The 25392-nt window shown below is 36.7% G+C and overlaps 1 protein-coding gene across 2 annotated transcripts; it reads right to left on the reverse strand.

Moving 5' to 3' along the window:
- LOC108671905 (homeobox protein Hox-B4a) lies at window positions 1-25392 on the reverse strand. 2 transcript variants are annotated; one of them, XM_047881710.1, is made up of 3 exons: window positions 24298-25392; window positions 700-1321; window positions 1-578 (listed from the first exon to the last, which is right to left on the reverse strand). In XM_047881710.1, the coding sequence occupies exons 1-2, from the start codon at window positions 24770-24772 to the stop codon at window positions 711-713; spliced, it is 1086 nt and encodes a 361-aa protein (XP_047737666.1). In that variant the 5' UTR covers window positions 24773-25392; the 3' UTR covers window positions 1-578; window positions 700-710. The 2 variants fall into 2 exon arrangements, with proteins under 2 accessions (XP_047737666.1, XP_018014991.1); XM_018159502.2 differs by lacking the exon at window positions 1-578 and having other exon boundaries at window positions 651-1321; window positions 24298-25391.

The following is a 25392-nucleotide window of genomic DNA, read 5'->3' on the forward strand; positions in this document are numbered from 1 at the left end:
TCGGTTTAATTAATTTTATATGGTTCGTAATTGTTCATGAATGAATTTTTCTCGGAAGAAATTCCTTAGTAAATATACCAGAAAGAACATATATCCGACATTATAAAAATACTGAAACAATTTTACCTGAGTAAGATTTAAGGACGACATTTAGCAGAGACGTCAAACTCATGGGAATTGCAAAAATTTAAACTATTTAATAATTGAGTAGAGTCGTCAATATCATATCACGCATATAGTGCCATAGGCTGACATTCGCATTTTACACAACAAATCAAAACAAAATTTGTAATCAAAATGACAAATTCCAGGGAAATTTCTATTTTTATCCAAAATTTGTAATAAAGATTACAAATTCGAGGGAAATCTCTATTTAAATCAAAATTTGCAATCAAATGACAAATTCGAGGGAAATCTCTATTTCAATCAAAATTCGTAATCAAAATGACAAATTCGAGGAAAATCTCTATTTAAATCAAAATTCGTAATCAAAATGACAAATTCGAGGGAAATCTCTATTTAAATCAAAATTTGTAATCAAATGACAAATTGGAGGGAAATCTCTATTTCAAAGCTTACAGGTTCCCCTAGGTACCCCTGGAAATAACTGTTAGAAATAAGGTTCCCCTTATAATATTTTCACTGGTAACCTAATTTCTAACAGTTATTTCCAGGGGAACCTAGGGGAACCATATTTTATATCCTATACATTATAAGGTCGTTAAGCCGTAATCGGGCTTCATGGCTCCATGAGGGTAAGGTGCTGCAATACTAGCGAGGTCACCAGCGGACATGAGCCCGCCACCCAAGTGAGGGTGATAAGAGTTATGGGTCTGCAAGTGAGGTGGTGGTTGATTGGTCGCCTGATTAGGTGCAGAAGATTGCTGCTGTAGCAGGGATGAAGGCGCCCCGGTCGGTTGCTGAGATATCTGTTGCTGGGATGGCGCCTGTTGCGACTGAGGTTGAGATTGCTGCCCTGGATTTTGCTGGGAATTCAAATCCTGAGATGGATTTTGGCTCTGTGAATTGTTCTGTTGGTTTTTGGGTGTGATCGTTGTGGTAACACCGGCAGGATTTGTCTTTCTTCGTACGTTCTTAGTGTTGGGTAGCTTATTATCTTTTTTCCATTTCATTCTTCGATTTTGAAACCATATTTTGATTTGTCTTTCAGAAAGACACAATGAATGGGCTATTTCTATCCGCCTTCGCCTCGTCAAGTAGCGGTTAAAGTGGAATTCTTTCTCTAGTTCTAGTATTTGATGTCGCGTGTATGCAGTTCTTTGGCGCTTCGGCTCGCACCCCGGCTGGTATTGGCCATTCGCTGCGGAGAAAAAAAATTATTTATTAGGACAGTATAATTACCTATCATATTCAGCCAAACATTACAGCTAGAAAGCATATAAAATAAGCATAAAATGCAGAAGACACTAGTACGTGGTATTATACTGACCAGGAAAAAACAAACATTGGTGTCAGTCTGGAAGGCAGGCGGCAATATAACTGAAAGATATTTATGACGATAATCACAGACTAGTTTGATTAAAAATGATGATGATTATTGGATAAATGAAATGTTGGTTTAGGGTAATAAAACTTTATATGCTAATATTAAATGAAGGGTAGCAGGAACAATGGAGAACTACAGGTTTCTTTGAAATCTATAATTGACAGGTGCAGACTGAGAATCTGCAATGAGGCCATTTAAATTTAATGAAATTAGGAGAAATTTACCTGTATAGCCTATGATTCACTATGAATGACGTAAATGATTTACCGAGTAACAAGTAAACTTTCAATGTTCTTATAATAGTTGGATTAAAAATGAGCGATTATGCTTATGCGAATTACAAGTTAAATTTAGTTTAGTCTATTATTTCTTGCATAAAAAAAATTACTGACAAAAATTGCAGTCATTGACAAAAATATTGACTATTATCGCTGATTTTCCTCTAGTTAATTATAAAACATTGCTCAAAATTTGTTCTCTAGTCCACTGAATATTTGCTTCGTGTTAGCACAACACATTCTTGCCGTGCTTCAACAATATTTTTAAAGCTTTTTTTTTGCGACATATGCACATAGTATGTGCACTGCAAATGTAAAATTAACTTAGGGTGACTTTCTTGCCGCAACCGCAACACTGTGGCGCCTGAAGGCTGCAGCTCTCTTAGCCCATCTGACGCTCCAGCTGCTCCTGGCCGCCATTTTCTTTCACTTTTGCGGATAAAAGCGCGAGTAAACAGAGACGCTCCGGCGGCTAGAAACCCGCTTAAAGATTTCCCTCGGCTGTACAGTTGTATATATATATATATACGGTGAATTCTATTTTGTTTATGTGTTGAAATTCGGGATGAATTTCAATGAATCCATGAATCACATCCCGAATTCCAATCATAATCATGAATCACATCAATCACATCCATTTCCATGAATGTTGAAATTCGGGAATATATTGGAAATTTTGTTCGGTTTGAATATACACTAATAGTTGAATAACTAATAAATTACATGAATCATTCATAAAATTTTCATGCATCATGAAAACTTAGAGATTTTAAGCAAAATAGCAATGAATTTTGATTACTAAATTATTATTGAAAGATTAATGTTAGAAAAACTTTCTGAATTAGAAAAGTATTCTTGCTGATATATGCCGTTTTTTGTGCAATAATTCGATAAAACCTTTAATGATGTTGCCGTGTCTGCCGCATGTCGCTGACACGTGAACACATGCAATGACATTATTTGCTAGAAATGAACTCATGATCAAATTAAATAAGGTAAATAAAATTGCAGTAAACAATTTGTTAAACTAATCCGAACCCAAAGCTGCAATCATTTTAACAATTTCAAAGAATCCACCTGAACCTTCATGAATTGAATGAATAATAACTATATTTGAATATGAAAGTTTTCAAATTGTTGACTTTCAGAAGCTACCGAACATGAGACGCTTGCAGATATATATAAAATTCGTATCACAAACGCAATATTCAGTACGGGAAAATATAATTTCAATCGTTCAAGAAAAAATATTGATATTTTTTAAACCACCAACAAACATAAGCGATTTTTTTTTAAATTATGGATAGACTTTATCCAACTTCCTACGAATTCTTTTCTACGAATTCTTTTCTATGATTTTTTTTCTTAATCGGAAAAGAATTCATTTTCCTACAACTCAATTTTTTTCGTCATTGACATTAAGAAACTTTCGCTTGTGACGTTGGGACGTGATTATAGACGACAGGAAGACAAGCGATGACAATTCAATTTTTACAATTTGACTTCCGACTACGGCGATACACGCGGCGTTAATGAGACTGTCTAATGGACGCCGCAAAATTTCGTTTTTAATGGTTGCAGAGCATGAAAAATTTCATGTATTTTGTAGCAAACACACTGCACAACGAACGACGTTGCCTCGCGTCCCCATGCAATAACAGCGGCGTTATTATACGCAATATTCGCAGAAGCCACCCCGAATTCCTAACATAAAATTGAAAATTCCAGGCCAGCTTCAAATTCGGCAGTGTTTTATTCCGGTGACACATTGCAGTTGAACGGCAAAATTTGGACTTATTTGTTCACAGAAATATTTTAAGAATCAAAGTTTTAGTTCAACTGGGCGAAAATAATTTTATACGAGGTGGACATAGAATATAACGGCTATTATAACCAGGCTCCATCAATATAGTTAATAATTATTCATGTTAACCAAATGATCACCACATCCGATCAGCGATGCTTAAGAGTAGTTTTCAATAATATACCTCTATATATGTATAAGTTTCGATTTTCCATCTTAAGGAATATTTCCTCATCGTCAATTGCTATGACTCATTGCGTTAAGAATTGATATTTGGTTAGAAGAATGGTACGTTAAACAGGGATATTCGTTTCATCAAACGACCTCAAAATATCCAACAATTTACGTACAATCCACGAAAATCTGACGTGCCTAAAAATAACCCAGAATGTCCTAATTAAATGAAACCTTTTAAGAACAATAGATTAATTGGAGTTCGAAAACAAATCGATAAAGAGAAGAAGCTCTCTTAATTGCAGCATGCGTCTCGATCTCGCAGTACCAGTGCTAGCTATAATAATGAACAAACGGGGAAAAGAAGCAACCAACTCTTCTTGTGTTCCACTGTATGTTCTCTTCAAGAATTGATCGCTTAATTGATACGGCCGATTGTGTTGGATTGCGGCATCGATCGATACCTGACTATTTATCTATATCCAATTGTAATATATTTATGATTGGCCGAGAAAATGCTTTTCAGTGACAACCAAAATAACGCCAATGATTTTTGGATATGGAAAGCGAGTTTCTCGGTGCCTCAATAGAATGGCGTGCCCTCGGCCAATAATGACTCAGCAGTATTTTTAATTCACTCCATGAATCAGTTCACGATCGATCCAGAGTGCGCTATATATACTCATATGAAACTATATGGGAGTAGTGGAAAAACTCCACGCAGTGCATTAAACGCGAAAAAAATATTATGAAACCTGTATTAGAATTTTGTTATCCGCATTCGATGGAAAAGACAGTAGAAAAGGAAAATTAGCTTCAAATACAGAATAATTATTAAAGCGCTCGAATAACAAGTGTTGCCGTCGCTAAGCAAGCGATAATTAATGTCCTGCTAAAAAAATATTTTTGAATTAAATACTTGAATGAATAAGAAAATTATAAACGCCCTTGTTAGTTTTCCACCTTTGAACAACGAAATGCACATGAATCAAATACTTGGCTCACCTCGTGCAATTAACGTTTATTATAGACACCAATTATATCACACAGCATAATATTTTTCGGGGTTACACATAATTCCCTTCACATGTAAAATTTGTTGTCCATTCTATTTTAGAGGTGACGTTTCTACAAAAATTTCCAGGCGATTGTTTTTCATGATATAAGAAGCCTGTTAGCGTAGCTGTCTTTCCCAGCTAGCTATTTTTTACGCTTGTCTACATGCAACATAACATCTAAACATGGTTCACTCAATTTTTTCACATATTTCCATATGGATGCCAGAAAAAAACATTCGTTATTTCCAGCGATTCTCTGGAGTTCGCCGTGCGTCGGGAAAATGCAATCAATTCTTGGTAAGTCCGATCGAGTCTCCCTCTCCTCACGAGGCTCCCTGCCATCTGCCCACCAAAATCTACATCCCATTAATCAATCACCATTAGAAAATACCACCTTTTCAGATTTGAAAAACGATGATAACACTTTACTGTGTGAGTACTATATCTTTCACATGGGCATCAATAAATTTCAGCAGCTAATAATTATTAATAAAGTGATTTAATCCTCTATAATTTGCACATACATTCTCATTTTTGATCAGAAACTTTTTCTCACCTAAATAGTCGAATAAAATTTGTTCGGTATTTAAAAATAACTCATAGGTTACATAATTTATTTTTAGGCCTATATCACTCGAAATGAAGGCTCTGAAAATATGGCTATATTACTATAGGCCTGCATTCCTCGTGCGTTATACATGAGCCAACCTCGCTGGGTAAATCAGGAGTTCCACATGAAAGGAAAAAAGCCGATGAAAGCCGGGGCTGTTCCCCATGCAGCCAGCCAGGCTCGTTCTCCGACCAACCAAAAGGCAAGCAGACTGACAGACGCGAGGCGGCGGAGGGCGAGCGAGAGGAGGCAGAGGCAAGGGAGCCGACTTGGCGCTTGATAAATGGTTGCTCTGTGATGTCAGCAGGCGCTCTGGTCGGCCGAGTCTGCGCGATGCTGGCCGCGTAAACAGAGACCAGGCGTCTCATCCACCCTTCGGGCGGGCATGGCCATGCGGGCGCAGCCATGAAAACATGTACGTACATCCATGAAAAAAAGCCGATATTGAAACAAACCAATACTTCTGGCCGCGTAAACAGAAACTAGGCGTCTCATCCACCCTTCGGTCGGGCAGCCATGCGGGCGCAGCCATGAAAACACGTACGTACATCCATGAAACTAAGCCGATATTGAAACAAACCAATACTTCTGGCCGCGTAAACAGAGACCACGCGTCTCATCCACCCTTCGGTCGGGCAGCCATGCGGGCGCAGCCATGAAAACATTGTACGTACATCCATGAAACTAAGCCGATATTGAAACAAACCAATATTTCTGGCCGCGTAAACAGAGACCACGCGTCTCATCCCCCCTTCGGTCGGGCAGCCATGCGGGCGCAGCCATGAAAACATTGTACGTACATCCATGAAACTAAGCCGATATTGAAACAAACCAATACTTCTGGCCGCGTAAACAGAGACCACGCGCCTCATCCATGCACCCTTCTGTCGGGCAGCCATGCGGGCGCAGCCATGAGAAAACGTACGTGGATACATGAAAATAAGCCGATATTGAAACGAACCTAGAATTATTACTATTATAATTTGATACAGATTTATTAACACAATCGGTTAGGAACGAAGGAAAAAACGAGCAACGACAGCAATGATTGTATTGCATATGTGGTCTTGATGGCGCAAAATTGAATTACAAAAACAAGCAAGTTAATACGCGTATTATTCGTACACTGCAAAGGCGTGCATGGAAATAATACGAGAACTGGTATTGATGGTTGGTCAAAAGTGTAGAGAAGTGAGAGGGCGTTAATAACTGTCAATAATAACGAAATGCCAGTCGCTATATCCGTATTATATATCTTCCATACAAATCAAATTGCATATATGTACTAGTATTTTGAACTTATTAGATACTGTATATACTGATGTGTGAAAGAAAATTCTTCCTCAAGTAACTAAACTTGAATTACGTTGCAAATACCTATGAATATCCTAAGATTATCCTACACGACTATATAGTTAGTTATAATGACATCGAGATAATGAACACGATTTACAAATTGAAGAATGGAATCACTTGGAGAGTAAATCTTAGTACTATTTTATGAAGAAGAAGTTTCCTTTAAATGCACTTATTTGTGAATAATAGTGCGTATCAATAAAGGTAAGAGAGCGAAGGAGAAATGGAACAGCTGTGGATGGATAGTCAGATCAGAGCTTGATTTGACAAAATTCGAGTTCATTAAATGCATTTAAAAGGAATAAGTGGAAGGAAGAAATGCAAGGAAAATTGCGTGACTTCATTTTTCGAAGCCACTGCGTGTTTATTAGAGAAATTTTGCCTTATTAACTCTTATATTACCCTAAAGAAATTGAATTCAAAACAAATTAATGAAATAATTTATTATTTAATCAAATAAATTAATTCTTAGCAAAATTCATCGAGGCACACATGGATGGATAATTATTGAGAAACGAGTGCAATATAAATTATATTCTGTAGAATTTTAAAAAGTTTCAAAAGAATAATATGTATCCGCGAAAGAATATGTATGTAATTATGTATCCCAAGTACTGAATTTCTCATAAGCCATATTCGAAAATAGACGTCATTTCTAGAGCACACATTACATTACAGCTTAATTTCTCATGTTAAATGTCAGCTCAAACTTCCAGATCTGCAAAGAGACGCTTGTGAAGTAGGACATTGATGCGAAAGAACTTAAAAATGAAAAAAAAACATGAGCAAATTTAGTCAGGAAAAAAGACATTGATGACAAAATATTTTCTAACAATCGAAGTTTTCAACCCTAAACGATGTAGGTACACATCCAACTTTTCCACAAACATTGCCATCGAAGTTTCATCCATGCATGCCTTACAGAGTTTAGTGCATGTTTTGTTATGTTGAGATTGTATTGATTTTATCAAAAATTAAATGTCACTTGTCGAACAGTGGTTTAGATACATAAGAATTAAATTCTTAGTCCATGATTCTTACATGACAGAAATAATTATTATTATAGCACCACATCTAAAAAGTACGAATGATGATTAATGTCTGCCTGAAATATGAGAATTTCGGCTCACACTATATATTTTCATACCTACATTTTTATCAACTGAAAGAGATATTTTCCCGGACGTTAATTATTTTTTATCAGGGTCACTAATAGATATTTAGTACGTACGAACAAGAAGTTTTCAAAACTTAATTTAATAGTTCCAAAGAATCTAAAATTGGATAAATTAGGTACGCTATAAAATCGAAAAGTGAAAATTTCGGTCTTGTTTTAATATTTTCTTACTCAAGTTTGCACAGCATAAACTGCACAGACAGGATTCAAAAGTCGCAGAATTTCTTACTCCGTTAGAGACGAACTGAACGCAGAGTTGAATGCGAACGCTAGCAATCAACAGCTGGTCGTGTGGTCGGTGTTGGAATGTTGTGCACGACTAAAAAAGTCTGCACTTCAGCTCACTCTGGAATTTATGTGCAAAAAAGGTTATTTATTATTTGCGACGGACTGTATATATATACCAGCTGTACAAACTTAAAAACAGTATCAACGTTGATGCGTGTTTAAAAAATAACAAAACCAATAAATGAAGTTTTAATTCATTATTGAGTCAAAAAACTCTCCAGTCATATACTCATTGGAAAATTGTTTTGTACCGTAACCGATCTTACATGTATAATGTAAAATTAATTTTACATGCAGGCAAACGATAGTAATAATTCAGTTGCAGTGCAATACAGAGCCGCTAGTGCATGCTGTAAGAAAGCTTATTATTACAACTAAGAAAGAGCTTATTATTACAACTACCGAAACATTTATCTGAGTATTACACTGTTCAAAAAAATTGAGAAATTTATGCATTTTCAGTTCCAAATCCACATTTAAGGCTTTACCATATCAACAAATTAGTATGATGGAGTTTCAATAAACTGAAATTAAGGTACTCCAACTTCGAAATCATACGATAATATCAATCAATAGCAGAAAGAATTACGAATTTCTTAAAATATCGTCCCGTAGAAAATATGAAAAATTTTCATTCGTTCTGAATCGTAAAATAATTTTCCGCAAAAATATTAATCTCAGATCTACGAAAAAAAAACAGGTGGGGCCCGTGAAATGAATCCGACTGTATAATGAGCTCGCACGATCGTCCCTATGAGGGGACGTTGGAAGCTTATAGCTGAGCTACGAGGAAAATAGAGGGAGATGGTGGAAGCTTAATTGCTTTCTGCCGAGGTGAAGTCTCTCCCTCCGCTTCTGCATATAACCAAGTTAATGCCACCCTTAGAGGGCTACGAGCAGCTGAGGGCTGTAAGGGTTGGGTGAACTCGATGCTCTGGTGCAAGTTTGGTACTATGATACATGGGTGCATTTATTTAATAATTTGAAGAATGTCACATAGAGCTGCACAAGCGGAAATTTGGTCTTAGTGAATTAACCGTGTACGCTGCGCAATTAGGAAAACTATACCTTAATAAATTCAACGTACAGATTCAAAGCAGGAATTTTATTCTACTCAGAAACGAGTGAATGAAATATGCGACTTTTCCAGCGTCCATAATAACGATTACATTGAAGTAAGCATATGCTTGACATCAATGCCTCAATTACAGATGAGCCCCAATAGATTATGGCGGAATAGTCTAATCAAGAAAATTGTTTGTAGCCGAGTCACAGTTGCAGTCATGTACATGAATTCTGAGTCAGTGTTAAAGGCAGTTTCTCAAACTAGAGACTGAAGTAGAATGTGTGGAATGAAGACGCTAAATTAAAACTGCAGACTGAAGTAGAATGTATTGAATGAAGACGCTAACTTATTCTCAATGCATGATTTAAGAGCGGCTAGCTGAGTCACTACATGCATAAAGAGAAGCTCTACCTCACTAGCTGGTTCGATAAAGAGAAGGAGCGAGAGGGTCAGAGAGAGGGAGGGCTTGAGGGTTTTAGAGAGAGAGGGTTAGAGAGAGTGAACAAAATGGTGATCGAGTTTGATCGCTCCACAGCTATGGCCTCGCAACAAAGCTCGCATGCACATTTAGTTCGTGGAATAACTTTACCCATTACAAAAAATTAACTCAATTTTTCTGCAAGTTAACTCATTTACATTTAAAAGTAATTTATTTGAGAATTTTGTTAGGTTATCCATTCTATTTCACTCATAAATTACTAGACTATTTCTTTTTTTGATTGAATATTAATTAAATTGATCGAATAAATGATTAAATGATCCTGATTTGCATTGTTCGGATATTAATATGAAGTGCTATGTTCGATGCTATTGTTTGCAGTAGAAGTTCCTGCATTATGAAGCGCTATAAATCATTCTTGGATCGATGCAAGTGTCAAGATTTTATCCTGATGTACATATCTTCTATACGGGGAATTCAGTTCGAATATATATTAGCTGATGGTGCTGTGATAAGTTTCTTTTCCGCTATCTTTCGAACTTTAATTTTCAGCAAAAAAAGCCGTCTGTCCAAGGTTTACGCAAGCCACCATTACCAAAAAGGTCAAACGAAATCGTAAATTCTGAATACAAGCTAGTATATATAGAACTACATTCAACAAGTTTTTTTCGTAGGCAACGAATTACTGCATACTCAAATTATGAAATTATATGTTGTATAGTTTCAATTAATCAAATTCAAGCAATGATACCATCTAATACTTCCAGAAACGCCGATCATTAGACTCATCAATGAAGAAATCAAAGGAAAGAGTAATTTTCGTACGTAGTATCATTATAGAGTAGAAAACTGCATGGCTAGCAGAGGGCAGTATTTCACTTCGTGGGAAATTTCAGGCAATAAGTTAATGTGGTAAAAGTAACGAAGAAACAATAAGCAGCATAACAAATTTCATGTTGCGCACCCTGGACAATGGATGATGCATGGCAGGTATATATGCGTGTTGGGTTAGGGTGAATGAACTACGTAGAGGAATTAGGTTAGAATAGAATTTGTAATGGTAAGTTGGTTTAAAACGGTGTAGTATGTGTGTGAGACGCGATTTTTATCGAGAAAGAGCGTAGTTTACACACACTACACAGTTTCAAACTACGCTGAACTTCTTTCCCGAATCAGAACAATCGTATCAAACTTTACTGAAATTCTTTTCCGAATCAGAACAATCGGATCAAATTCAAAATTTATAAATCCAACACAAATTATACACCAATCAACACCGCTATCAACAATCCACCAGTTAAGATCGCAAACGTTTTTCCAGGCAATCACAGCATTTCCTCCGCAAATTCGGCAAGCAGTCAACGTCGCCAGCTTGCCGAGATTTACACGCTCGTTTCTTCGGCTGCGAGGTGGAAAATCCTACAAATGAGCCTTGACGGAATGAACGTCTCGCTCTGCTCACAAGTGCTGGCTGAGGGATAGACCTCAGACATTCTCAACATTTCGGCACTGACCTCAGCTAGTCCGTAAGGGTACGCACACACTGTTAGAAAAATGATCGTTAACGGTATTACTGGCATTTCAGTGGCCGGTCGGCACATGAAAAGAAACACCGTTTCACCGTTTTTATTCCAATTTAACACCAGAAATCCGTAAAACATCTTATAAAAACGGCGAAACAGTTCATTTTCACGAGGCGACCAGCCACTAGGATGCCAGTGGGACCGTTTTTTCACCGTTTTTACTAACAGTGCACAGTGAAAGCAGGTTGCCAGCGTGCTGGTTACCTGCTGCAGGCTGGCGCCCGAAACCATAGAATACAGAAGCCTATATTCGTACAGGTTTTCACTGTGAACACTTACATTATTATCTTATGTTCATTCTTGTGGCAGGTTGGAGCAGGTTGCCCGGCGGGCAAACCTGCTTTCACTGTGTGCGTACCCTAACGTACGGACTTTCTCAATGTCAGTGCTGACCTCGGCTAGTCTTGGCTGTATAGAACATGGTTAGAGGGCATTATACTCAAGTTTTTATAGTAATTGATATCGGCCCAAATCTTAACCGTTTGGAAGTTCGTAAATAGCCCTACTTTTTTTAAAAAATATATAGCTCAGTACTCATTGCAGTGGGTGACAGAGAGCGCATTTTCTCAAAATCGACGAAAACGTGAAGTCACGGACTGACGGACGGACAGAGGGACGGACAGACGGACGGACAGACGGACATGACGAGCATAATATGGCATTTGTCCATAAATGAGAAAGTGCGCTAATAAGAAGCAGATTCTTCTCAGTCCTATGAATAGTTAAATTCAAATATAGTAATAAACGGAATTTTTGCTTCATTAAATAGGAGACAATTTCACTTAGCTGATGGAAACTATTTTCAAATTAAGATTGCCAAAATTGTGGAGCGTGATTTAAAAAAAATTGACATGAATTAGATCATAACAATTGCTAGAAAAACTTCTCCGGAGTTCAGGGCACTAGAAAAATTACCGAAAATAGTTAATTGGAGCTAGAATGAATAAAATTCTTCAGTCAAAATCTCAAGAATCCCAACGGGGAGACAAAATACCAAAAAATTTGATTACTCTGTTGTAAGTTTGACGTTTTTATTTTTTCTACGGAGGGTGGTATCCGATATTTTTGTGAATGCCTAAAACGAGTTCGAAAAAAATTGAGACTCGAATACAGAAGATATTAGTCAATACGCTATCTGTGAGAAGTGCAGGAATAAAATAGTGTCGAACATCTTAAATCTATAGCGGCACGTCACCGTAACGCGTACATTTAAATATAATTGTGCTCACCTAGTCAGAAATTGCCGTAGCCGAGGAGCTAACCACGAATGAACAATTGAACAGAACATGCCAGTCCCAACAGTCGCACCGGCGCAGCCCCAATGCAGTTAACAGGCCGAAAATTTCAAGCTATCGGATCGTAACATTCTCGCATGTTTATGATGAAACGTCAGGGGCCTCCACCGTGTCCGCTCGAATCGTCCACATGCAAACTGTGGGGATGCGGCTTAGAACCGTCACTGCCAGTCTATAGTTCGACCTGCTGGCGAAGGTGACTGCGCCGAACGGCTTAGGTCACGGCGACAATAATATTTAAAATGGGTAGTGAGTGTACCATCCTGACATATTAAGGCATGAAACGTGCCACTTTGACAGATATACGCGGGGGACGTGTCATTATGACGTATATAGTCAGGGAAATTACCACCCTGACTTATAATATCCATTCACAGCTGCCATCCTGCAGGTTTGACGTACTCGATCGTATATACGGAAAGAACAAGCCGCCATGACGTATAGAGTCAGAGACATTAACAACCTGACGTATATACGCAAAGAACAAGTCACCATGACGTTTAAGTCAGGGACATTGACAACCTGATGTATATACGGAAAAAACAAGCCACATGCATGACGTATATAGTCAGGGACATTAACAACCTGACGTATATACGCAATGAACAAGCCACCATGACGTATATAGTCAGGGACATTAACAACTTGACGTATATACGCAAAGAACATGCCACCATGACGCCTAAAGTCAGAGACATTACCAACCTGACATATAAACGCAGGTTACAAGCCATTACGACTCACTTATAATCCAAGGGACGGTTTCAGTGCCACGGGAAGAGCCACGCGAAGTCGTTAGCCTAATGAGTCATTTGCACCTCCACCGGCCCAATTTTCGTCTCCCGTGCACCGACGTGGGAGGTTAAATACTTTAAACATGAAATGTGAATAATGTACCATCACCAGGAGTTTATTTTAATTTGTTTCAGCTATACTTTCTTGTAACGTTAATAATAGAACTCGTACTGGAATAAAAAATAATGATTGGGGAAAAAGGAAATTATTCCTGTTCTAAAAGAAGACATACACATTAATGCGGTTCAGTCATTTTTATTAAAGATAAATGAAAATAGAAATAGAGGATACATTGCACATGGGTCAACGAACGACGTAGTAATTTAAAAGTAACTCTAGCATCTATCATCAAATAAATCATTATCATTCACAAATGATTTACAAAATGTTCGCTTAATGACTTATTACGGGTAAGGTGCATCATATTTGTCATAGATCGAAAAATATTTTGCTTCAACTCCAGGTATTACGATATCACCGGGAATATTTTAAGTCTTTGCCAAGTGACTAACGCCACTTAACATATTTTAATTTCTGTTCATTTACTCGTTACGAGTTTTAACATAATATTAAAGATCAATTTTCCTTCCTCGAAGCAAATTCCAATAGAAAAATAAACCTAAAGAATCTTACACAAGGTCAGCATGAAACTGGTAATTAAGTATATAGGTGAGGGTAATCCATTTCATATAAGTAAAACTAATTCATCAATTTAATTTGAATAAAATTGATATGGGTTTATCAGGCCCAAATATTGTGCTGGGTTATCATTAAAGAAGTTACTTGAAGAACAGAATAATTAAAGCAAGCAATTCAAAGTAAAATTATAAATGCTTGTGTAGAACAAATTTTGTGGTAATATATTAAAGAGCGCTGCATAGGCATTAATAGAAAAACATGCGCAAATATCCTTCAAAAATTGGCTTTTTGGAAACGAAAAAATTAGCTTTTCTCACAATTTCAAGTGGTTTAAATCACTCGATTTTTCAACCAGATTTAAAACTTTTATTTTTCCTCTAATCTCTTTTGACGCAAATTAATTTCCAGTTTCACCTATTCTAGAACGAGAAGTCGGCAATCGTTCGTTTTCGGTCAAAGTTGAGGATGGTCAAAAAATACAAATATTGACGTTCAAGTCACGCTGTATTTAAAACGAGTCTGCACGGAGTTCTTGACGCTATTGAGATAACGATAGTTAGTCTGCAGCAAAAAGTTCCAGTACAGCAGCTGGTACTGATAACAGATGATTAAATTCACCCTCAAAAATAACTTCAGGTATTGCGGAAAGCGCAAAATATAAGCTTATTTTTCTTTACATCTGTTTACTTGTTTTCAATAAGAAATTTAACCTAATTAAAAGTACAGGAATTGACTTTCAAACTGTCCATGCGAGTAACAATATTTTAATGAACATGCGTAACGAGGTAAAAATCTCACAAGTGTCAAATTAGTGAACAATAAACCATAAAGAATGTTCTTAAATTAATCGACATAGGAGTCAATTTATAGATCGTAAAGTTGATTGAAAGTTAAAAGATTGCAGCAGTTCAAAATCGAAAAAAACATGCATGTCAATTGGACTCGTGCAATTATTGACAGGGTGAATGTAACCGTCAAACTCTTCCTCCATTGCGTTTTATTGATGTATTTCTGCGCATAGTTCACATATTCTAAGCCACACCGTCCAGTTTTGACCAAGTTATTTCAGTTATAAAATTAAAAAGCACATTAATTCTGCGCAGGCTAATCTATTTGCTCAAAGGCTTAAAAAGTTTCCATCCATAATAATAATTAAAAGATTTCCATCAACAATGCTACCACAATTTTGAACTTTTAACTCAAGCCTCAAAAAATGCATGCAATCTTCGTCTCTAGACTTGGCCGTGCCGCGAACCTCCAGACCGATGTTGTGATTGCAAAAGAACGCCAATTCCTTATCTGATCCGGGCCTGAATACATCATCCTCATCCGTACGCGAGAGGCTTGGCTTCCTCAGAGCTACTTTCGTCATGTATAATTAAATCAAGATATAATTTCGTAGGTAAAACAAATAAGATTATGGAATTATTGTCACTAAATCTCTCCGCGAGGAGCTTGTTCCTTAAGTGCTACACGCGGTTGTTCTGCGCTGTATTATAGGCCATTTTTTGCACAGCTGAGACGGAAGGGTGAGTTCACTAATCCTCTGCCGACAGATCTTGTCCACAGAAAGAAAATGAATGGCTAACAAAAGAGAAGACAAGGCGCTGCAAACACTCTTGATGACTGTATTAGTCGTCACATAATGGCTGGGTCTCTTTTTCACGAGAGCTGTTGACGCAACGTTGACTTGCCGCCTTGCGTTCACTGAAAAGTGATTCGGACGCACTAGTATCAACCCTCGACAACGTTTCGAGTTTTCGGTGAAAAATTGTCAGAAATATTCGTGCGCATGTTTAAGTGGTAGGAGTTTCCAGGATGCAATTTTATGTTGGATTGTCAGATATTTGAAACACTCCGCATTGCATGTATTATGCTGCATGCCACCACAGAGCGTTATCGCACACCCGTCAGGGGAGACTTGGCTTGTTTAGACTGCCTCAAGATAAGTCAATATTTTGTGTTCCATAAGCAAATATTTTCTCACGAAACTCATTTTAGAGGAGCATTATAAATAGAAAATTCAAGTTTCAAAATTCTAGTTTACTCGAATATTTGTCTTTTAATCCTTTCCTATTGTTTTTCCTTTTATAGAAAGAAATTCAAATGAAATAAAAAAATAATGCTCCCCGAAATCATCTTGTAATGATTTCTGATGAAATAAACATGATCCTAAGATTTGAATAGCTTAATTAATTAAAAAATATTGGGTAACGTGCAATGGTACTGGATTTTCTTATCATTAACTCATTCTAATGCAAATTTACGTTACAAGAATACTTTAGTCTACACATTTCATTCTTCACCAGCCTCCTGTAACTGTGATTCAAATGAAATTGACATAAAATAAATATCAAATAGCCGGTTATTCCAACGAAGATAGTGAAACTTATTTGTGTGTAACTCGATTTACCTGCGAATGTTTTTTCCAGAATATGCATCGATCGGCTCAGGAATACGTCAATGTTACCAGTACATCAATGTTATCAGTACAGTACATGTATACGTCGTGACATATGCGTCGTGACTTGAACTCAATACAAGTACATTCAAACACAATAAAAATATTGACTACAAATATGAAGCTTTTACTCCGAGCGAGTAACACTTGTTACCGTGCCATATTGAAAACAAGGGATTAGTGTATGGAGTTCATTGCATTGCTCAACTTCAATGGAATAAATATTTAAGCTTTGGAGCATAAACTGCACAACGTGTGCACCTCCAATAAAAGGAAGTCAATGAGACTCAAAAGAGCACTTGTGCAGGCCATTCTTACTAGTGAGACTTGTTCCTAAATGAACGGTTGGCTCCAAAGTGTGGACGTTGACAATTAAACCTCAGCTTAGAATATTGAACCATAAAGTTTTTTCACTCTTGTTTTGATTGATTCTCTTGCAAAACTCAAAGCTTTTGATGTATTGATACAAGTTTCGTCCTTTGACGTGATTAAGTACCATGAGTACAGGTATATGTATCCGGTGTCAGATTATATATGTTCTACATTGTATAGGTCGCATTATTTATACTATATAATTATAAGTGGCAACAGCACATATATAAAGTGTCAACATTTTCTTTATATACTCTACATTACATAGGAAATAACCAAGTGTTTATTTTCAGAAGCTTGTTTGGTTGTTCGTTCGTAAGTTCAGAACACTTATGAATTGATCTAGCGAGTATTCACACTACCTATTGAGACGGGTTATAATAGCGTAGATAAATCTGTATTTCATTAAGGTTGACTCATTCGGCGATAAAAAAAAAACAGAGGGAAAGTTGAAACAAAAATTATAATGTTCAGCAATGATTTAAATATAATATCTGCAGAAAATTCAAATTTCTATTGAAATTATAATTTCGAGCTAAACGGAAGTTATTTCTTTGATGCTGAATTTCACAGGCATTTATTTTTTACAATTACTTCAGTTTAAAAATTTTCACGACTTTCGGGAAAGTGGGAATTCTAATTCCATGGATTATAAATTCTGAGCCACGACGGATTTTACCTTAGTTAGTAAGTAGATTTACAAAAAAATATAACTCAGTACTCACTGCAGTGAGTGACAGAGAGCGCATTTTCTCGTCGACGAAAACTTGAGGTCACGGACGGATTGACAGACAGACGGACAGACGGACATGGCGAGCACAATAGTGCATTTTTCCATAAATGAGAAAATGCGCTAAAAAAATAATTTCTATAACCTGGAGCAAATGTGGGTAAAACATTGCAATAAATGTTTCATTATTTTTCCCTGTTATTTATAATAGCAAAGCTAATATTTTATACATCACGTGCCATTGATCTGAATAACTTGTGAAATCCCCAGGATGGTCAATATTAAATGAGTAATTTATGAAAATCACACTTCGTTTTTGCTTCTGGCAATGGTGGAAGCAAACAAATCATATTGGTTTCGGAATAATGTTGCTTTTATGTACTTATCTAAAAGTCGTATTTAGATTTAGCAAGGATAATTTAAAAACAGTGGAACACTTTCGGATTAATTGAGCTTCCGAAAGTTCAGAAGTTTCACAAATAAACTAATAAAACAAAGTGACATTTATTATTAGCTAAAAAAATGTGCGTGAAATTGGCCAAAAAACTTCGATTATATGCAAGATGGATGATTATTCTACATCAAATTTCATCATCGTGAATTTATTGTCCTCAGTTTTAAAAAGTTTAACATTTAAATTGGTTTCGCAGTGATAATTAGATTCGAGTTTTAGTTTTTAGATCACCTCCAAATGTCATCTCATTAGGAACCGATTAACTCTTTTCAGAGCCACGCATTTGACTTGCGAAGTAACAACTCGTACGCAAACGCTTAGTTTCAATCCAGCTTATGTAATCCGCTATTTATGTAACTGAACTTCACAAATAGATATTTATTCTCAAAGTAAAAGATGTCTTCATCCAATTCACACGTCATTATCTGACTTTAGCACTCTTCTTTAATAATTAATACGTACAATTCCATTATCAGTATTGGAAAATGAAGTTGCGAAATTTTTGTCTTAGTAAATTGAAATTAACGCCGAGCTGAAAGGACGACAACCCATAATTTTTTGCGCCGAAAGCTGGAAGCGGAAACTGAGGGAGGCACAAGCAGGTGGCCACTGCAGGAGTCGTGGAAGAGTGGAGAAAAAAACTTCATCTATAGTTGGACCGAAGAAAAAAATGTATCAAATCCCAACTAAAATATTTTTTTTAAATAATACCGTTAAAATATTTGAAGCTGCAACGCTAAATAACTCATTGCTTTTCATAGATTAAGGAGACCGGATAACTGAAGACTAAAAACTAATTCTCTGCTACAAGATGCAAATTTGACCGTATAATGATGTAAAGATTCCTTTACAGCGCCACACATCACTATATAAAATAATTAAATGCAATATATGCAATATTATTCCTCCCGCCAAGCTCCCATGTAATTGTTCACAAATGAATAGAAGCCTGGCCACAGTCCAGGTCTGGACACACTTGGTATTCCAGTGCAGCACGGCCAAGGCATCCCCTGTGACCACTAACGCTGGTAATTCCGACAAGTTGCTCCAGATCATCCCTACGATTGCAGCTCTCACGCTCCTAATGAAGAATTAGCTGCAGCTAATCCACAAACGCCTGGAATTTCGGTGACTGCTTGGTTTCAGAAGACATATCACGACTTTTATGTGATACTGTTTCACTATCTGCTGATACGAGAATGTTGCGCATTGGTTAAATATGGTCTTATAGCAGACTTGTTATGTGAAATAATTCGGTTTTTAAAACAGTATTTATCTTATATGAATATACTGCTACCGGTGGTTGTTCAGATTTTTCATCACACAAAAAATTAAATAAATAACATTAAATTGATAGGACGCTATAATATGAATTCTACTAGTTGAAGGCCTTGATGGAAATGTTCTAAGCTTCTAAAGAAAGTTCAGAGTTTTGAGAGAATGTTTTAGAGCTCGGGAGTAAGGGTTTTGGGAAGTTCTTGAATTTTTTAGGGTCAGTCTTGAATGAAAGGTTTTGGATATTTTTGTAGGATTATCTGCTCTACGGATTTAATTTAAGGACTATCCTCAAAAGTTCCATTACAATTATTGCCTTGAATTGTTTCAATTAAATTCATTGATGCAGCACCATAATGTTCTAACATTCATGATTTGGTTACAGCGAATATAGTAAGATTTCCCAAGTCCTCGAAAAAGTAGTTTCACCAAGAAGACAAGTAAGTGTAGGCCACATTTGCATTTAAACAACAAATTTCCCTATCCACACGTTACGCTAATTATGTGTTAATGTTTCTTACTCTGAATTGTCGCTAGTGAATCATTTTTGGCAACAGCTAAAACCTTATGCTAGTAGGAGAGTCCAGGGAGATTTTTAATAGATTGGGGAGGCCAAACTGCAATAAAACGAATCGTGAATTTTATGTTCGTTCGATATTAGTCTAAATGATAGAGACCGAAGATATCTCCGTTTGTGAGGAACACCTGTAGCTTGTAAATTACAGGCAATCGAATCAATAAATTTCAGCTCCGCTCCATAACTGCTCCATAAATTCCCATGAGAAAAAATTCACACAAAGATTCCATATGATGGCTAGATGTGATTATGAGGGTGAAACAAAGGGCTAAGGAATTATATTTTCAGAAGTGCAAATTTTTAGATTAAAATTCATGATCGTAAGAGAAATGTGATCGCGCTAAAAATGACTTAATTATATGACTAAAATTAGACAGCATAGAATTGTAGAAAAATGTGTTAAATTTTAAAATAGACAGCTTACTCGTTTAAATTTATTTCATAAAAACTCAAAAAGTATGGTAAAATTACAGGCATTCAACTGAACAATCAATAATGAAGAGCCTAGCGAATTGTGTTTATTTAACAGCGTTTGTTGCGCGTCTTTACCAATTTAATATACCTGCCACACTTAACCAAATTTCAACTCACTAATATTCTTGGGAGTGGATAATATGCGAATAAAATTTGCATGTTGTAAGCTAATTCGAATATTCATAGGGATACACAAAACATGCAGTTTCGTTCGCCCGCTATATACTTCGGCATGTATGCTGCAAAAAACCGGCAGTAGTTTTATTTAGTATGACCGCACCGAAGACTGCGGTCGCTACCATGCAATTTACTTTCCGACTAGCGGAAGTAAACGTTTGTCCTAAAAGCTTTGCGGATGTGACAGAGAATTTTTACAGTTCCCTTGTCCGGGCACCAATGATATTTTCAACGGAATGATAGTATACCGTACACTCTCAGGCATATCCTAGCAGTCTTTACTGGAAAGAAGAAAGGTTTTAGCATACGGGAAACATATAGAGCAAAAAAGGTAATTGCATTCATAAATGCACTCCAAGTCATATGGAAGTCATGTTACAAATTAAAAAATTATCATAAGTAAGAAATTAAAATTCCAGTATTTTATTTACACGAGCAGTTAATAAATATGACTGAGATTTGTGCCCATTATAAATTGTAATTTAAAAAAATTATTGAGTTGATGATGAAGCAGGTCTTCGAAATGTTCTCAATTATGAAATAATGAATTAATTCGGCTTCTTATTTGCTTTGAAATTTTCGGAGAAGATATTAATGTAAGTATTTTCATAAAGAAATTCTGTGTAAATTTTCAATGCGGTATAAAATTCTAACATAGAATTTAACATGCATAGCTTTATTGTTCCGAAAAATCTAAATAGGAAAAACTGGAATCCTGCGAAATTGAAGTCGTAGCGACAACGCAATCCGCTATACAAGTAAGAGATTAGTAGCGATAAATCATAATCGGCCAGGTGAAGACCTCAGCTCATATATCTTATTCAACTGTCAATCTTCTCGTTTTAAGCTCTTTTTTTGCTATCCTTCAGTTATCTACTTTAGTACTTTGATTCAATTATTCAAAACGATAATTATTTCGTTCGAAAACATAAAAAAGCATCAACCGCTGCAATTGCACTTCATCTCAATCCCACAACCCATCTTAAATCACCGTGACTTCCTGTGTAATGAAGGAATCGACAATCCGTCGTATACTCAGCTTCTTCCATACAATACTTTCAGACGAAACACCTAACTCGAACATCCATTCATACTTTTCAGCATGTTAAACGAGTTGAACAAAAATCAGCATGTTAGATGATTAAAATCTCATGCCATTAATCGTAAATGAACCAGCTATTACTGTTCTTCGAGCGACATTAGCGGGGCATTTCAATTATTCTTTCTGTACTTCTGTGGTACAGAGGTAATATATGAGCGTGTAATTTGCTTGGCAAATACATTACTTGAAATTTCAGATTCTCCTGCACTAAGATAGCAATTCACTTACAGATTAATATACGTATCTCCTAGCATGGCATGGATCATTTAGCTATACAGATAAAGTCGTTGTGGACAGCCGTAACTATTTAAGATCAGATAATGTGAATAAAAATCCTCTGTTTACTGGCTGAACATATTTTTAAAATTTATAAAAATTTTACAACAATTGAGATGTGTTTCCCTAAGAAATTTATGCATCATATTGCAAACCAACATTTTGGTAATATCAATTTCTACGTAATAGGAAAATCAATTTATATGTCTCCCAATTACCGATTTTCAATTGAAAGAGTCTAATTCTGTGTTGCAATGAAATTTAGAATTTTTATGTCACGAATAACATTTACTACACCTTGCGACAATGGCAAACTCCATTGTAATAAAAAGTGGTAACATGTACCGTAACTGAAAAAGTATGATATATAGTGGATATCCAGCAAAGTATTAGAAATATATCAAAATTTTTTATCCCTACATATAATGAACAGCGAACTGTATAGCCAAATTGAAGTAGCACCGTAAAATGTTACAAAAAAGAGAGAACATAATTTAAATGTCAAACTAAACTGTTCAAAACTCTGTTTTCTTCCTGCTCACTGCTCTGGGTATACACAAATTATTAATTTGTTTTATACGTTACGCTATAGATAATATTTTTGCAATTATATAGCATATTTGAATATTCTCAAATAGTTATTAATTTAATAACAGGAAATAGACGAAACCCAATTTTAATCAAAGCCCTAATTTATTTCCCGACAATAGTGGAAAAAAGATGAGTTACAAGTCTGTAGCATGATAATATAAAAATTTCATCAATATCCCACCGGGTGTTAAGGAAAATAGATGGTTATATCTAAATTTTGAAACCTAGTTAAAATTATATTTTCGATGCGAGTTCTGCATGCATCCAGAGTAAAACGCGTTAGCTTTCGGGATAGGAAAGCAGCAGGAGACTAAATCACGGAATCAGATTGTGGTCTGTGTTGTTGCTGTTTGTGAGTCTCACTGTAACTGTTTGTGCTCACCAACAGAAAGGAAGCCCGTCTGTTTGGAGCGGAGCCATGTGCTGCTGCGCTAGGCGGCCTTGATTAATGATCTTAAGGTTATTGAGAAATACCATTGTTCGAGCCATAATCTCGAACCTACACTAGGTCTAGCAGATGCTCATTCCCGCACTAGTGTAACTTTTAATGTAGTTAACGCATCAATTCAAACCAAATTTAAAACTGTCACTTATAGAATTTGCAAGTAAACCCGTGTAAGAACGGTACAACTTACAATTTTGGTTCTAACAAGAGTTTTCCAAGAATGAGTTTTTTTAACATTCGTGTGATAATTTTCACACCTCAAAAACTAACAATGCTTTCTTCATGAAAGGTTTTAAGCTGGATGAGAAGGCCAGGCTCGTCTACACCGAGTCCCAGGTGGCAGTATTATGGGACAAAGAACCTTTTGTTCTTATAGCAAATCCACTGCATGGCAAATTGCCTTCGAATTCAGCATATCTAGATATCATACACATAACTAATGCGGGAAATTAATCCCTAATACTGGGCACTCCATATAATATATTTTCTTAATTTCAATGGCAAATTTTATTCCGAGATGCCAATTAAGATTTGGTGATCAGAACAGAAAATGTTGGTAAACTTTGATGACTGTTGGTATTTTGATTTTAGGACTTACCTGCACTGAGCTGAAGAATATTTGACTGGCATTTCTACAAGACTTAGTTTCCAGTTTGGTTTTCTCGGTTTACTACACTTAGTTTTCATGTAAATAACCAAATGCGCTGAACATGTATCTCCATAATTAGTTAAGTTACTGGACGTGAAAACGACACGAATTCCTGCCGAACAAATTAATTTCCGAATTATCAATTCAAACTGACGTCGAGCAGCTGTACGTTGCTGACAGTACGCACATAAATTAAATTATCGCCTTGGAATCCTACCCTAATGAAGCCATTGCAACAAATTAACTATTAACCTGTAGAGTAACGTAAAAATTCACATTCAACGAACATTGGTTACAAATGTTTGCAAAATTCTAGTTGCCATTCTGTGTCAGAGTTTGTACTACATGTATAAAAAATATTCTTCGTGTAAGAATTGACTGAAAATTCATAAACTTTCATTCTTATGTATACGAAGAGTAAAGAGACCTAGAGACCTATTAATTGAACTAGAGGCCTATTAATTGAACTAGAGACCTATTAATTGAACTAGAGACCTACTAATGAACTAGAGTCCTAATGAACTAGAGACCAAATCTCTTCAGCACGAAGGCCTTTACCGTACCCAGTCCTCACAATCTTGACAAGAAAACATTATAAATATGAACACTGTTGATGCTTAAATATTATAATAACCAGTGACTCACCTACTCCAGCTATGTGAATTTTCTTCATCCATGGATAAATGACTGGTTGTCCATTAGCATCTAACTCGGTGATATTTTCTTCAGATGGCGAGCCTTCCATGAGATGATTGCCCATCATTCCTCCAGTGGACCCGATGTTGGGGTCGGGGGAGCCTACGGGTGACCGCTGGTTCATATTATGCTGCTGGATTGGACTTGGACACTGAGCAAGCTGAGGGCTCATATGGGCACCCATGGTCTGATGTTGGGGCATGATGCATGGTTGCTGGTAGTATCCACCATGCCCGTATTGCATACTTTCACGACCATAGGGCATTACCTGACTTTGGGGCAGTGAATAGTGCCCATAGTGGGCACTTGTATTGTAATAATCAGCGTTTGATGGCATGTAGGAGTTTTGGTACGAGTCTTCCGGGGGTGGAAATTTGGGGTCCACGTATGCCCCGGGATTCATGATGTACGATCCCGAACTCATGGTAATTGTCGTCGGGAGCACTGAGACACCAAAAGAAAATAGTCACTCACTGTACAAGCCCTAAATTCAAAAACACGAGCGCAGCTGAACGTATTGCTGAGCTGCACCGACACAAACTGACAACTAAGACTTAAGCGTTTCTCACGTCACCATGATTAATGGGTGGAGCGTGCAGAACAGCACTACTATTGGGAGGAGGATCATGAGCTCTCGCACAACACACCTTCCAATATTCAACTTGAATCAAGAGGTGTTCAAAAATTACGCAGTTATCGTGCAACACTGAGACTGAAACTTTCTTCGGAGCAGTTGTCGGTTACCAACTTATGAACTCTTGTTGGAAGCCAAACAGAACTTCACCGAACACTTCTAGTATCAGAACACAGACTGACTGGGAGCGGAAACTGATCTATGTTCTATGTTCGCGTGTGCTTCGTCCCACTGCTAGACAATGATTGGCGTTGATTTACAGCCTTGCGACCAGACCCCAAGTGTGTGAGCGGCAGCGGCGCACCTCCACTGCGCAGCTCCAGGAAAAGAACTTCGATGCGCCTCCCATCGCGTAGCCCCCTTAACGTGCAAACGACAACCCTTTGTGACTTGCCATTGGTTGAGGGCTC

The sequence above is a fragment of the Hyalella azteca genome, unplaced genomic scaffold, assembly GCF_000764305.2.
Source record: "Hyalella azteca isolate HAZT.00-mixed unplaced genomic scaffold, Hazt_2.0.2 contig8696, whole genome shotgun sequence".
NCBI lineage: Eukaryota > Metazoa > Arthropoda > Malacostraca > Amphipoda > Hyalellidae > Hyalella > Hyalella azteca.

Bases quoted from the DNA above. Each gene is read 5' to 3' on its own strand.
- LOC108671905 (XM_047881710.1), bottom strand. From the start codon at position 24,772: ATGAGTTCGGGATCGTACATCATGAATCCCGGGGCATACGTGGACCCC. The intron at 1,322-24,297 runs GTGAGTCACTGG...TTTTCTCCGCAG, and splicing joins AATTCACATAGCTGGAGTAG to CGAATGGCCAATACCAGCCG.